Source organism: Lepidochelys kempii, chromosome 7, assembly GCF_965140265.1.
Source record: "Lepidochelys kempii isolate rLepKem1 chromosome 7, rLepKem1.hap2, whole genome shotgun sequence".
NCBI lineage: Eukaryota > Metazoa > Chordata > Testudines > Cheloniidae > Lepidochelys > Lepidochelys kempii.
Genome location: NC_133262.1, coordinates 1,926,887 through 1,942,351, shown reverse-complemented (window position 1 = coordinate 1,942,351; position 15,465 = coordinate 1,926,887). Strand labels below are relative to the sequence as shown.

Genomic DNA, 15,465 nt, shown 5'->3' with positions numbered 1-15,465 from the left:
GAAGGAAAGTCACAGGGTTTGTCCATTCAGTAGGATTTTCTTTTCCTGCTTGTGGGAGTTATTTTTAAAATTGCTCCATTCCCACATATGAGTTCTCTTCTGAAAAACTGCTGGAATCCAGTCGTCTCCTGCTGAAGTCATGTTTGGGCTGAACACGGCGAATACATGCCAAGATATACACAACCTAACAGAGTAGTCATGAACATTGTATGCTGTATTGGTATATTAAGGGCCCAATTTTGGATTCCGTACTCAGGCAAAATTCCCAGTTAGATCAAATGAAGACAATGGGAGATTTTCCTGATTAAGGAGTGCAGGATTGGACCGTAGAAGACAAAGAAGAAAGTAAAGTTGGTCATTTAATAGTGGTCACACAAAATCTTGAGTGCAAATTCAGACCTAGTGGATAACCTCATAGAATTCAATTAAGTTACACCTGCTAAAATTGAGTCTGAATTTGGTCCCAAGTCTATCTTCTACCCTCTACAATGTCATCCCTGCTTCTGTATTTAATGATGCTCATATCGTGAGCACAGTTCAATATACTTGCCCACTCTTGTTCACAAGACTTCACCAAGTAGTCAGATTTTTAAAACCAACAAGGAAATGAAAACCAGAAAGGCCTTAAGGTCCTGCAGTCACACTACATGTGACGGGGGAAAAAAAGAGAAGAAAGTGACAGATAAAATCTATTCTTAAAACACTGATAGAGCTCACTTCATATGTTATTTGTCTGGTGTTAAACTAAGAAATCCTAGAACCACAAGCATCCTTCCTGTAAATGTTAGTCTCTGCCTGCCCCTCATCCCACACACACTTTGCCTTTTCCTACGCAAACTAAAAGAAACCACTGTCCTAAAAAAAAGAAAAGAAAAATAACCAGCCAACTCAGTGTTTAACTGAGGAACCCTTTGCCATGATACAGAAATCCATCACATGATAAGCAGCATCTGGAAGTGCTTTGAGAGGAAGCCAAATAACGAGATACATAGCACTTCTGTGCTGAATTAAGAAGGTCAGTATGTGCCTCCGTTTTGTGGGAGTCAAAGAAAGAAGGGGTCATAACAGTGCACCAAGCCAGAACAAGTCACATCACTGAAGGGAAAGATTCAGTATCTGCCAATCTCCTGTCTTTAGATTTAAATTGGTCACAGAGGTTACAGCCAACATTTCCCAGGGTAAAACCTAAAATAGCTCAGCATTTCTCCTTGTTCAAAAATGTCAGTTTATAATTTTAAAATTTAAGTAATTTCATTTTCAGCCATGTAAGTTTGATGCTGTCTCTGTTCTCTTCATTGTTGTATACAAAGAAGAAAATTTTAAATATAATATAATATATTAATTAGAATTATAGTTATTTATCAGAGGAAAAAATCTTACCTGTAAACTACTATTAAGCAAATCAAAGTCACTGTATCTTCTCACAATCTGCAAAACATAAAGGCAGTATTGAAGCAACACACTAGATTTTATGTGATAACTAAACCGCATGAGGGAAAAAATTCCGACTTGCAATCTTGGTTTCACTAAGCTTCTCTGTACAAATGCAAGACTGCTGGGTTTACACTGCTGTCTAGGAGTCTATGCCAGCAAGTGAAGAGAGAGAGAGAAGAGTTGCTCTCTGTGATGTCTAATCTTGCAAGATTCATAGATTCCCAGGCCAGAAGGGACCACTGATCATCTAGCCTGTCATCCTGTATAACTCAGGCCACAGAACTTCCCCCAAAAAACTCCTAGACCAGAGCTTTTAGAAAAATCATCCAATCTCAATCTAGAAACTGCCAACGATACAGAATGGACCACGATGCTTAGTAAGTTATTCCAGTGATTAACTACTCTCACTATTAAAAAAGTGCACCTGGTTTCCAGTCTGAATTGGTCTTGCTTCAACTTCCACCAATACAGCTTCCTAGCTGTAACATTATATTGCAGCAGCTTCATCAGAAGGTGTTTGCAGACACCTTCTGATTCTTCCATCCTAGAAGCAACATTACTTCAAAATCATACATTCAAAATTTAGAAAAATGTAACTTGACCTTCCCCAGAAAAATCTATCTGGTAGCAGTGGATGCTCACCAGCTCTTCACAGGGTATCAGCATCATTACTTATTTTTATTACAGCACAGCCTGGACAAGACAGTGGTTCCACTGCTAGCCGGGAGGCAGGTCCTGGCAGACTATTCAGACCCCATAATTTAGGTTTAAAAACAAATACCATCTATACACACCTGCATATTATATATATGTAATAGGAACACACTGCAGGGATTATTCTTTGTTTGGCCTAGAACATCCACAATGGCAGAAGACAATGAAGTCTTCTATAACTACCACAGCCACGTCGCTCTTCTAAAATGAAGAGGTCAGACAAAAATGTGCCTCTAACAATCACAACTTTCAGAAGCTTTGGTCAAATATGGAAATAGAAAGTTTATTCCAGAGGAAAAAAAAAAAAACTTGCTTCCAAAACTAGAGCAAACAATGTAAAGCATCCTAAATTATTCTATCTACCGATGACAGACAGACATACATACGTACATAGGAAAGAATGCTAGTGGAAAGTGTGTATGAGATCAACGTGAGGACTTTTATTCTGTGTCCACTGGCAGGATTGTCACAGAAACTAAAGGACTGACTCACCAAACTTTACTCCTGGAAGTTGCCCACTGTTGTTGGGACAAGTAGCCTACAAGTAGTAAGAGTTGGCACAAAATGAGCCTTGGTGTTGTATCTTAGGTCATATGTATCTTAGGTCACATGTAGTAGTCATCTGGAAGACTTATATGCTGAAATGAAGCCTTCACGCTAATTAATACTGACACTAGAAACAACAGTTTGTGACCGAACACATTCAAGCATTTCACATTCCTGACTCTCTCTCAAATAGCATTTGGTCTCTAGCTAGAATTAGACTAGCTAGGATGAATCCAGGTCTTTTCCTAGGAACAGTGGCCGATTAGCCCCTGGGCCAAGGGGGCCTGTGCCCAGGGGCCCCGGAAAAATGGGCACCCCGACTGCACTTCCCCAGCCCACCTAAAGCTCCTGCTGGGGAGTTGGGGAAGCCCCTGCACCCGACCCCACTCCTCAGCATGAGTGCCGGGTGTGGGAGGATGACTCCAAGAGGAAGGGTTAGGGAGGAGCCCCCCACTTCCTCTGGGCCCCACAAAACTGTAATCTGCCTCTGTCTAGGAAGACCGTCTGTTTAAGTGACCCAAAATTTAAAGAGCGATTACCTGCCAACTGTTTTCCATGGAAATCCCTCTCTGCACACGAATTATGTATTCCTAGAAATGAGAGGGGAAAAGAAGGGAGAGAGTTATTAGAAACCGGAACTAGTGACTCACAAAGAAGTGTGAATGCATAGTCAGCCTTCTCTTTATAATGGATTTAAACTGACCACTATGAAACTTGGAAAAGCTCAGAATTTTCACCATTTCTGATCTAGATTTAGAACCTCCCAGCTGGAAAGTGTTTTGATCAGGGGTCTCATTCAGACCCATCTCTAGAACACACTGAAAGATGAAACAGAATTTTAAGAGTGTACAGGTTTCTGAAGCATTTAAGCACTTTCATTTACTTTAATGAGAGACAATAGTGAATACGTCTCCTCCTGTTATCTCAGCCAGTAAAAGCTGGAGAAAAATCTGTTCCTCAAAGATCTAACTTTTAAGACATCTCCTGGAATTACAGCCACCTTCATAGCTGAACGAACTCCAGCTCATCATTCCCAACTTTACTACCGCTCATTGCTGCTGAATGCAAAAATTACTATGGAAAGCTTAGGTGAGAGGATGAAGGGGTTAAACGCAGCATAATAGACTTGAATAACTGGCACACTTCTATTACTCCTGATGCAGTGTTTCATTTCCAATGCATAGCTCACATTCATTGCTTACAGACAAAATATATGCCTGTATATTTTAATTATTGATTATTGTTGATTTTTACCCATCCATCTTTACATTCCTTAATTCCTGGACTTAATTCTTAACACTATTTCCCTTCATTTCCATAGTCATCTTTACACCGTGCCTCTTGAAATAGGGCCTCTGAAAATGTTTTCAAAAGTATCCCACAATAAAGTGTATTTACCTATATTTCTTTGTGCATCCCCATCTCCTGATTTTGCTCATCCCGCCTCAAAACTAGAGAAACCCAAATCTCCCACATCGCAAAGCATATGGGTGAATTCTATTCAAGCAGTATCTCTCCACATAAAATCAGCATAAGGGATGGTTTCCACACCATTCATTCCTCTTATTAATATACCCAATTATATTACAGTTATCTTTCCCCAAAGCCAAAGAAGAGCCCTGATCCCCAACCCAGGTACAATGAAAGGCAACAAAGTTAACCCTGACTTACACCAGTGTAACAGAGATTAATTAAGCAGACACCTGAAATGCCTAATTCACAGCTAACAGTTGGGTTTTTCCATTTCCTGATTTCTAATCTGTACCTTAGGAAGTGGGAAGAGACTGCTTTATATATATACACACAGACAGGAAAAGTAGTAACCACTTATTCAGCAAGTCTCTGAGGAACATTAGCGGTTTCTCTGAAAGAATGTAAGGGAAAGAGGATTCCTGATGTTTGGTCATTCATCTTTACTAGTATTTTAAAGGAAGTGGAGTTATTGCCCAATCTCCCCTACTGCTCACTGTTTACACAGCGACTGACCTTCTCATTGTACTACTAAGGAATGTTCTCAGGCAGGCAGAATGGAGGCACAGCTCCCATTTGATTACTGCTTGGGAAAATATAAAATTGCTTTCAATACAATACTGCTCTTTCCTGAATAAAATACCAACAGCACAGCTTCATCCCACAGCTTCCCTTATCTCCCTTCCAACACACTATCCCCATCACCACAGTAAAATTCCTTAGAAGATCAATTCGGATCCAAAAATCACAATTATCTTACACAGCCCCTTGCCCCATCCAGCTACTTTTTTATCATCAGGCCTCCTCTTCCACTGCAATCAGCTCTCCCACAATCCACTGATTCCACCGGGTCAGACAGAAATATCCCCACAATGAACTCACTATTCAGTAACTTCTGACTCAAAAAAAGGGAGGCTGCTTCACAGGTTCCTCGCTCCTCATCTGTTTAATACCAAGGAGGTTTGAAAAGCCGACAAAAGTATGGAAATCCAGGTCATCTTCAGTTCATGCCAAAAGCTTATCAGAGGCACAAAAAGGCTTTTCTAGCTTCCAGCTTTTTAATGCTCGAAACTGGAAACCTAATTAAGCAAGAACCATCAACAAAATACTAGTTTAAGAACACTGGATAGAGACTATTTTTAATAAAGGGTTCTAAAAAGCCCCTTTTAAATGCTTATTTGAGAAATCTTCTAGTATGGAAAGTAGCACTGTAATCATGAGAGCTGCTTAGACCCCTGGGTCCTCCTTTAATAAGGGGCAAAGTATGATTACTATTACACAATTCATCATTAAACCACTTCATCTAAGATACTGATGCCTACCTGCAGTGTAAACAATGCAGCTCACGTCAGCTGTATCTTTATTATTGTAATGTACACACCATTCCATACATTTATAAAAATAAGATCACAGCAGAAGAAAATTAGAGACGCACGTTGAAATTCACTGAAATTTACTGAACAAGGAAACCACTTTGGAAAGAGTAGAGAAAAGATGCTGTCCCTCTTCCCAAACAGGCTAGTTCTCTTGCCTTAATGCAAAGTGTTTTGAATTTTATTAGAGGACATCTGTAAAGGATATGCTTAGAACAGGATCATACAGAATCTGGCAAGATGCCAAGCACCTTGGACTCCTACAGACTTCAGTGGCATAGTGACAAACTTAGCACTTTGCAGAATTGATCCCGGAGACTGTATACAACAGTTACAGTTCAAGTACACTGTAGACTCTCAGGTCAGGGACTCTTCCTTTGAGTGTACAGCAGCCAACATAATTTGGCTGCCATCCTCACTGGGACCTCTGGGTGCTATAGTAATAGCAATAATAATGATTAGCAGTGCTATTAGAAACCTTCCTGCTGATATCACTAAAATAAGCTGTGTGTTCAACAGTCAGATATCCTGTCTTTTAAGCTCTGACCATACTTTACAAAACTACGTTGGGCTGCGTTTGAGGTTTTCTTCAAAACACACACAACTTAGGTTTTTTAGTTAATGGTCACCTTTAATGCTGATTCCATTGTGTGTTTCAAAGCAAAGGAAAATGCTAGAGAAGAGGCTGAATTCATTCCAAATTAATGGCACAAGGATCTACAACTGTTTCTAAACAACCGAGATTCTCTCCCTTCCTAAAATTATAGCTTTAGAAAAATGTAGTCTGATTTTGTAACTACATAAAGATCTAGAGAGAGATTTAAAAAATCTGAATCATTAAAATGAACTAAAGGGATGATTACATCTTTAAAAACAGTGTTCCCATTAATTGTTAATCAAAGAAAAGCTTTCAAAATATATTTTAAGGAATTATCTCAGCTTTTAGCTTCTGGGCTACCTTAAGGCAGCAGACTAATGGAATGGCAAATTCCACTTCACTGTTGTAATTTCAATGTACAATACACCAAGCAGGGAAAGAATTTATTCCAGAGAGGACATGCATACACACCCCCTAATGGTTTTACTACTTTAAATAGTTCTGCAGCTCACAGGTCCAGGCATGCAACTACTGCAGCAGGGATCTGTAGAGAATATCATGAAAGAGACTAGTTTTCCATTTAAGGCTTAAAAAGCAAATTATAGAAACAAGTTCTCATCTACAGATGGACACATAAAAACACTCAATGTCTAAATAGCTGAAACACATTAAAGCCTTTCTGCCGAAAAGGCCTCTGCTATCAGAACATGGTATCTTATTATTAGGCCTCTTTTACAAGTATTTTACCTTAAAACACATTGGACACCATTCTGCTCCAACTGAAAGGAAATTAAAAGGACAGGAAGATTTTTGCCTGCTACAGAAATGAGATCCACTCTTGGTACTCAAGTATTTTCGGACTTGCTAAGAGCAGATCTTGCAACTGGACCACTATGCTCACAGGAAGCTATGTGACATGTTAGTCACACTGGTTAATGCACTATTAGAAGAGACTCAGATACTACAGTGATGAGAGTGGTATAAGAACCTATACAGAATAGAATTTAAAAAGCCCTGATGAAATCAAATCCAGTTGCAGGATCAGGCCTTATACCCAGAGGGTGATATGAAGTGCCATTGAAATGTATATGAAATATAATTGCTATGATGTTCAAAATTAAAGCGTGTGTACATGGTAAATATCGAGACACGGAATTAGCTATGTCCAATTATACATGCTAAAAAAACCCAGAATTTTTACATTGTGTTTAATCAGAAAAAGAGCTCTCTAAAAATTAGATCATGGTGTTCCATATACTTAGTGACTTACTTAGTGACTTCCAGATCAAGTGCTATCAGTCCACAAGCCAAACAATTTACACATAGATGTACTGTGATTTTGTTTCAGTGTAGAAACTTGGGAGGGGGGCCGAAACAAGCTCTTTTTTGGTTTGTTTTTGTTTGAGAGACAGGGGCTGTCTCCTCAGTCTTCACTAGCAATAAAGATTCAAAAATCAAAAGTCAGCCGACAGTTTTGTTGCTGCAGCATGAAGCTGAACGGAACCCGACATACGTACTGGCTCCACAGTGCTACCTGACACTGAACTGCATCTACTCTATGATACACGGTGAGCCAGTCTGCTGAGTGAGTCATTTCTATAGTGATTTTATAGCTATTTTTCTGACAGACAATAACACTTGGTACAAGTTTAAGAGGTTTGTGTGTGTTCTCTGTCAAGTGAGAGAGTTACATTTATTACCATGAACTGCAAACTTTTGTCCGATATTTCAAATACCAATTTCATTCCCTCTTCGGTTTCTGACTAATGCAAACATATGTAGTGGGTTATTCATGCTGAAGTTTCCTCCTCATCTACAAGAAATAGGAATCAGTCTGCTGCCAAATGTAGAATTTTATTCAATGACATTAAATTTACATTTCCCCAATATTTTAATGTCATACTATCCAAACTGTTGTATTTGACCTAATTTGAATAAGAAGCAGGCTAATCCACTAGAATAGTCCATTTTAAGTATCCCCATCACTAATTTTTGTCTTGAATTTCGTATTTTACCATGTTTAGAGATTTTTTTCCCCTGCAATTCGTCACCCTTATCTTGTAGTCACTGGTTTATTCAAAACTCTGACTATTTCTGGAGCCTATAACAACTTTACAGAGTATTCCTAGCCTGGATGTCATATTAAATTACATTAAATCAAATCTGGACTCAGATCTTGGTTTGTAAGAGCTATGGAAGAGGGTGTTTCATTTTTGATAAATCCAATGGAAAGTTTTTAAGCAATCCCCGCAGCGTTTGCAGCCCACCTATGACAACATAGCACTAGGCGACTTAGTAGTTTCAGATTCAAAAGAGGAAACAATCTATTTTCATTGTTCAAACCAACACATATGCAAGATTTAAAAAAAAAAAATCAGATTTTTCACATTTTCTGCTTTAATAATCTTAGATGCTATCAGTATCACAGATAAGGATTTTAACTGTTAATATTATTTTTAACATGGCCACATCCCCTTAAATTATGGATAGAATATATCACTGGCAAATGAACAACAGGTTTATTTGTAGACCCCTTTTCGTATCTGCTATAGGGCAATGCTAATTTATGAAGCTTCTGCTCTCCATGTATTCGTATAGGATAAACACATTTATAGCCAGGATTTCTTCCTTTTGGGGCCTTTCCTTTGAAAGCCTGAAGGGGTTTTCATTTAGTCTTCCTATTTCATTCAGTCTTCCTATTAATAAATCACCACCACCACCCTGTGTCTTCATTATGTCAGGAATACAGTAAAATGAAACTATTCCTCCCCCCAAGATGTCTTGGCAAGTGCCTCTTCTGGGAGGGAATCCTACCGCTACACTTGGGATCTGTTACTATAATTTATTTTCCCCACAGAAGTTCAAATCAGATGCGCTATATATCAGTTACTTCCTGCTCTCACCCAGTTTCCCAGCTCAGAAATGAGGGGATAAGGTCAGATATGCGAGATGACAGGGTAGTAGCTTTACGTCAAGTAGGAAATCCAGACTGCTGTGGTGCCTGCTATTTTGTTTTAACCATTACCCCACGCTGACTCTATGTAAACTACCTGTGCTATGTACATCTCAAGACCATTTTATTTTAATTCTTAACGACAGTCCTTCTGCCATAAAAGCTATTAGAAATACATGCACCCGAAACGACTTTTAAATCAAAAGCACAGTGCTACTGCATTCTGATCTTTTGTGCATTTCTGGTGAAGAGCAGAATTAATTACTACTAGAATCTTCCTCAGTGTGAATTTACAACACGGAAGTACAAAGACAAATGATCAAAGGGTCACAATACTTGCTACTGAAATCCCACACATGGAAGTCGCATCACACAGAGTATTTGGGATAGAAAACTGCTTTTAAGTGCTTTCTGTACAACAGAACTCTTCGCGTTTTTTTTTAAGTCAATTCCTGCTAGAGAATCAACCAAAAAAACCAACAAACCAAAAGACACAAAAACCTATTGTTATCTTTGTACTTGTAAGTGATTGTAATAAATGGTGTTGAAAACAGTTAAACGGGGGGAGGGGGAAACCACTCACAATGAAACTAGAATCTGGCTTGGTAGCACAGGGAAACAAATTATATACGATAATCACTCAATAACTAAACACAGTTACACATCTCAGTTTATTAAGACACAGGTAAAGGGTTTGTCAGAAAGTATGCCTAACATAGCTTTGGTTATAATGCAAGTTTGACCACAGCTCAGAATGTAGAGCCCTGGGCTTGTAAACCACTAGTCACAACTTCTAAACTCACTGATGCCTTCTAAAAGATTCCTCATAGTTTTAGAAGCCTGTGTTCAGAGGGAGATTGTTTTACAAAAGTTAGTTCATTAAACTACTAATCTGAGATCCTCGAACAGAAAGCATTGCAGAAGCACAGATTATTTGTACTGTTACAATTTTGATGGCATAGCATGCTTATTAACTATAAATATAGCACTATCTACCTCTACCATCTTTCATGTTACAACATTCACCAGACACAAGGAATAAGTCAGAAGCCTGCTGTCATGATATGCGTGCCCCTAAACAATGAGTGAGGCTGAAGGACACACCCCTTAATGTTCAAAACAAAGTCTCTTACCAATGCACCTGCTGCTGTGGAAGTACACCTGGCCTTATCTCTTACAACCCCATTCCCTGCTAAGTGGGTAAAGCTCTGAAACGTGATTACAGGTCTCCTTTTCTCTGATTCTGTACCTTGGTACTGCTTGATAATACCATGGTAAACACAGTTTTTAAAAGTGCAGTTATACTCCCAGAAAGGGCCTATAAAAATAGCATTATGGAATTCTGTTGTTCTTGGGTATCAGTGACCCCAGACAAAGTCTGCTCAGTTTTTAAGAAAATGGTGTCAGGTGTAAATACATCACAGGAAAATGAGCCTGGCACCTGAAAGTCAAACTGGGTTCTTTCTGGCGAAGCATCATAATCACCCCTTGTCATAATCTGAGTGCTACATTCTGCCCTCAGTTACACCTGCGCAGCCTCATTGTCTTCACTGGAGTTGCACAGATGGAAGTGTGGGCAGAATTTAACCCTACGTTGTCACTTACATTAGAATCCAGCTCCACTCCCATCATTGAGATGGATCAGCCAGGCTAACGTAAGCAAAGAAATGTTAAAATCTTACTTTGGCACTAGAGTAAGCAGGCATAACTGTGCAGACACAGCGGGAGATGGTCTGGGTAAGGGCTAGTCTACACTAGAAGTGCTACAGTGACACAGCTACGTTGGTGCAGCTGTGACAGGGTCGTGCATCTGGTGAAGATGTGCCAATGGGACAGAGCTCTCTCCCATCGCTCAGTGAGAGGCAGTAGCTATGTCTGCCAGAGTGCTGCCCACACCCCTGCTTAAGTCGTTGTAACTTACATTGCTCAGGGGGGTGGCTTATTCCCACCGGAGCGACACCAGTTGTACCGACACAAGCGGTAGTGTGTACAAGCCCAAAGAAGAGGGTGCATTTGCATTGTGACGTTATTGACCAGCACAATACAGGTAACCAACAGTAACAAGAAGTACAGTTATGGCACATGGCATAGAGCAGATCCATCAAGCAGAGAGGAAGGGAAGGGGCTGCACAGCACGGGGCTCACTGTATAAAGCCAGGAGACAAAACCCAGCGACAGAGCCATCAGAGCAACCCAGCGAGCTGCCCTGGGGCTTCTTCCCACCCAACCCCAATACCCCAGGTTTCAAACTCCCTCCCCCCCCACAGGGCTCCCCCCGACACACCCCCGGCTCCCCACCCTGACACACACACCCCTCCACACACACATCCCCCCCGGCTCCCCCCCGACACACCCCTCCCCCACACACACACATATCCCACCCCGGCTCCCCCCCCGACACCCCCCCACACACACATCCCACCCCGGCTCCCCCCCGACACACACATCCCACCCCGGCTCCCCCCCCGACACCCCCACACACACACATCCCACCCCGGCTCCCCCCCCGACACACCCCTCCCCGACACACCACCACCACCCCACACACACATCCCACCCCGGCTCCCCCCCGACACCCCCACACACACACATCCCACCCCGGCTCCCCCCCCGACACCCCCCCACACACACATCCCACCCCGGCTCCCCCCCCCGACACCCCCCCACACACACATCCCACCCCGGCTCCCCCCCCCGACACCCCCACACACACACATCCCACCCCGGCTCCCCCCCGACACACCCCTCCCCCCCCCACACACATATCCCACCCCAGCTCCCCCCCTGACACACTCCTCCCCCCCCCACACACACACATATCCCACCCCAGCTCCCCCCCTGACACATCCCTCCCCCCCACACACATCCCACCCCGGCTCCCCCCCGACACACACACATCCCACCCCAGCTCCCCCCCCCGACACCTCCCCACACACACATCCCACCCCGGCTCCCCCCCGACACACCCCTCCCCCACACACACACACACATATCCCACCCCAGCTCCCCCCCTGACACACCCCTCCCCCCCACACACATCCCACCCCAGCTCCCCCCCTGACACACCCCTCCCCCCCACACACATCCCACCCCAGCTCCCCCCCCGACACCCCCCCACACACACATCCCACCCCGGCTCCCCCCCCCGACACCCCCACACACACACATCCCACCCCGGCTCCCCCCCCGACACCCCCACACACACACATCCCACCCCGGCTCCCCCCCCGACACACCCCTCCCCCACACACACACATATCCCACCCCAGCTCCCCCCCGACACACTCCTCCCCCCCCCACACACACACATATCCCACCCCAGCTCCCCCCCTGACACACCCCTCCCCCCCCACACACATCCCACCCCGGCTCCCCCCCCGACACCCCCACACACACACATCCCACCCCGGCTCCCCCCCGACACACACATCCCACCCCGGCTCCCCCCCCGACACCCCCACACACACACATCCCACCCCGGCTCCCCCCCCCGACACACCCCTCCCCGACACACCACCACCACCCCACACACACATCCCACCCCGGCTCCCCCCCGACACCCCCACACACACACATCCCACCCCGGCTCCCCCCCCGACACCCCCCCACACACACATCCCACCCCGGCTCCCCCCCCGACACCCCCCCACACACACATCCCACCCCGGCTCCCCCCCCCGACACCCCCCCACGCACACATCCCACCCCGGCTCCCCCCCCGACACCCCCCCACACACACATCCCACCCCGGCTCCCCCCCGACACACCCCTCCCCCACACACACACATATCCCACCCCAGCTCCCCCCCCGACACCCCCACACACACACATCCCACCCCGGCTCCCCCCCGACACACCCCTCCCCCACACACACACACATCCCACCCCGGCTCCCCCCCCGACACCCCCACACACACACATCCCACCCCGGCTCCCCCCCGACACACCCCTCCCCCACACACACACATATCCCACCCCAGCTCCCTCCCTGACACACCCCTCCCCCCCCACACACATCCCACCCCGGCTCCCCCCCCGACACCCCCACACACACACATCCCACCCCGGCTCCCCCCCCCGACACCCCCCCACACACACATCCCACCCCGGCTCCCCCCCCGACACCCCCACACACACACATCCCACCCCGGCTCCCCCCCCGACACCCCCCCACACACACATCCCACCCCGGCTCCCCCCCCGACACACCCCTCCCCCCCCACACACATCCCACCCCGGCTCCCCCCCCGACACCCCCACACACACACATCCCACCCCGGCTCCCCCCCCGACACACACATCCCACCCCGGCTCCCCCCCGACACCCCCACACACACACATCCCACCCCGGCTCCCCCCCCGACACACCCCTCCCCGACACACCACCACCACCCCACACACACATCCCACCCCGGCTCCCCCCCGACACCCCCCCCCACACACATCCCACCCCGGCTCCCAACCCCCGACACCCCCCCACACACACATCCCACCCCGGCTCCCCCCCCGACACCCCCCCACACACACATCCCACCCCGGCTCCCCCCCCCCGACACCCCCCCACACACACATCCCACCCCGGCTCCCCCCCGACACACCCCTCCCCCCCACACACACATATCCCACCCCAGCTCCCCCCCCGACACCCCCCCACACACACATCCCACCCCGGCTCCCCCCCGACACACCCCTCCCCCACACACACACATATCCCACCCCAGCTCCCCCCCCGACACCCCCACACACACACATCCCACCCCGGCTCCCCCCCGACACACCCCTCCCCCACACACACACATATCCCACCCCAGCTCCCCCCCGACACCCCCACACACACACATCCCACCCCGGCTCCCCCCCCGACACCCCCACACACACACATCCCACCCCGGCTCCCCCCCGACACACCCCTCCCCCCCACACACATCCCACCCCGGCTCCCCCCCGACACACACACATCCCACCCCAGCTCCCCCCCCGACACCTCCCCACACACACACATATCCCACCCCAGCTCCCTCCCTGACACCCCCCCACACACACACATATCCCACCCCAGCTCCCTCCCTGACACACCCCTCCCCCCCCACACACATCCCACCCCAGCTCCCTCCCTGACACCCCCCCACACACACACACATCCCACCCCGGCTCCCCCCCCCGACACTCCCCCTACCCCAGCTCCCCCCCCAACGCACACCCCCCACACAAACACCCCCCCCACACACACACACACACGGCCCGGCGCTCACCGTGTGCGAGTGCAGGCTCTGGCTCGCCTCGATCCCGGCTGTCAGCGGCACCGTGTCGTCCAGCAGCACCTTGCCCGCCGGCGGCTTCTCCAGGAAGGCCATGCCGGGCCGGGCCGGGCCGCGCCGCGCCGCGCCGGGAGCCGAGCGCCGAGCCCGCGCCGCCGACCTGCCTCGCGCAGCAGCGCTCGCGCCGCGCCCGCCGCTGTCAACACGGGGGAGGCGCCGGGCGCCGCCGGGTCTTAAAGCCCGAGGCCGCCGGCCCCGCGCGCAGCCCGGCCGCGTTTCCCGGAACTGCCGTCAGGCCACCAGAGCCGGCACCCAGCCCGGGGGGGGGCGCCTCACCCGGACCCCCCCCGCGACACCCAGCCCGGGGGGGGCGCCTCACCCGGACCCCGCCCCCCCGCGACACCCAGCCCGGGGGGGGCGCCTCACCCAGACCCCCCCCCGCGACACCCAGCCCGGGGGGGCCGCTCACCCAGACCCCCCCGCGACACCCAGCCCGGGGGGGCGCCTCACCCGGACCCCCCCCGCGACACCCAGCCCGGGGGGGGCGCCTCACCCAGACCCCCCCGCGACACCCAGCCCGGGGGGGCCGCTCACCCAGACCCCCCCGCGACACCCAGCCCGGGGGGGGGCGCCTCACCCGGACCCCCCCCGCGACACCCAGCCCGGGGGGGGCGCCTCACCCGGACCCCCCCCGCGACACCCAGCCCGGGGGGGGCGCCTCACCCGGACCCCCCCCGCGACACCCAGCCCGGGGGGGGGCGCCTCACCCGGACCCCCCCCGCGACACCCAGCCCGGGGGGGGCGCCTCACCCAGACCCCCCCGCGACACCCAGCCCGGGGGGGGCCGCTCACCCAGACCCCCCCGCGACACCCAGCCCGGGGGGGGCCGCTCACCCAGACCCCCCCGCGACACCCAGCCCGGGGGGGGCGCCTCACCCGGACCCCCCCCGCGACACCCAGCCCGGGGGGGGGCGCCTCACCCGGACCCCCCCCGCGACACCCAGCCCGGGGGGGGGCGCCTCACCCGGACCCCCCCCGCGACACCCAGCCCGGGGGGGGCGCCTCACCCAGACCCCCCCGCGACACCCAGCCCGGGGGGGGCGCCTCACCCGGACCCCC

At 49.2% G+C, this 15,465-nt stretch overlaps 1 protein-coding gene across 9 annotated transcripts in view; it reads right to left on the bottom strand.

Moving 5' to 3' along the window:
• Positions 1-14,573, bottom strand: part of PXK (PX domain containing serine/threonine kinase like) — a 64,138-nt gene extending 49,565 nt beyond the window's left edge. For 6 of the 9 annotated variants that reach the window (XR_012159742.1, XR_012159741.1, XM_073350897.1 and 3 more), the window contains exons 1-3: positions 14,341-14,572; positions 3,234-3,284; positions 1,381-1,428 (exon numbers count right to left, since the gene is read on the bottom strand). Coding sequence is in view for 7 of the 9 variants with exons in the window: in XM_073350897.1 (XP_073206998.1) it covers positions 1,381-1,428; positions 3,234-3,284; positions 14,341-14,442 (201 nt within the window). In the remaining 2 variants the exon portion in view is untranslated. Of the gene's footprint in view, positions 1-1,380; positions 1,429-3,233; positions 3,285-14,340 lie in introns of all 9 variants that reach the window. The other 3 variants (XM_073350898.1, XM_073350900.1, XM_073350904.1) reach the window with 2 other exon arrangements.
• Between the last annotated feature and the right edge of the window lie 892 nt (positions 14,574-15,465).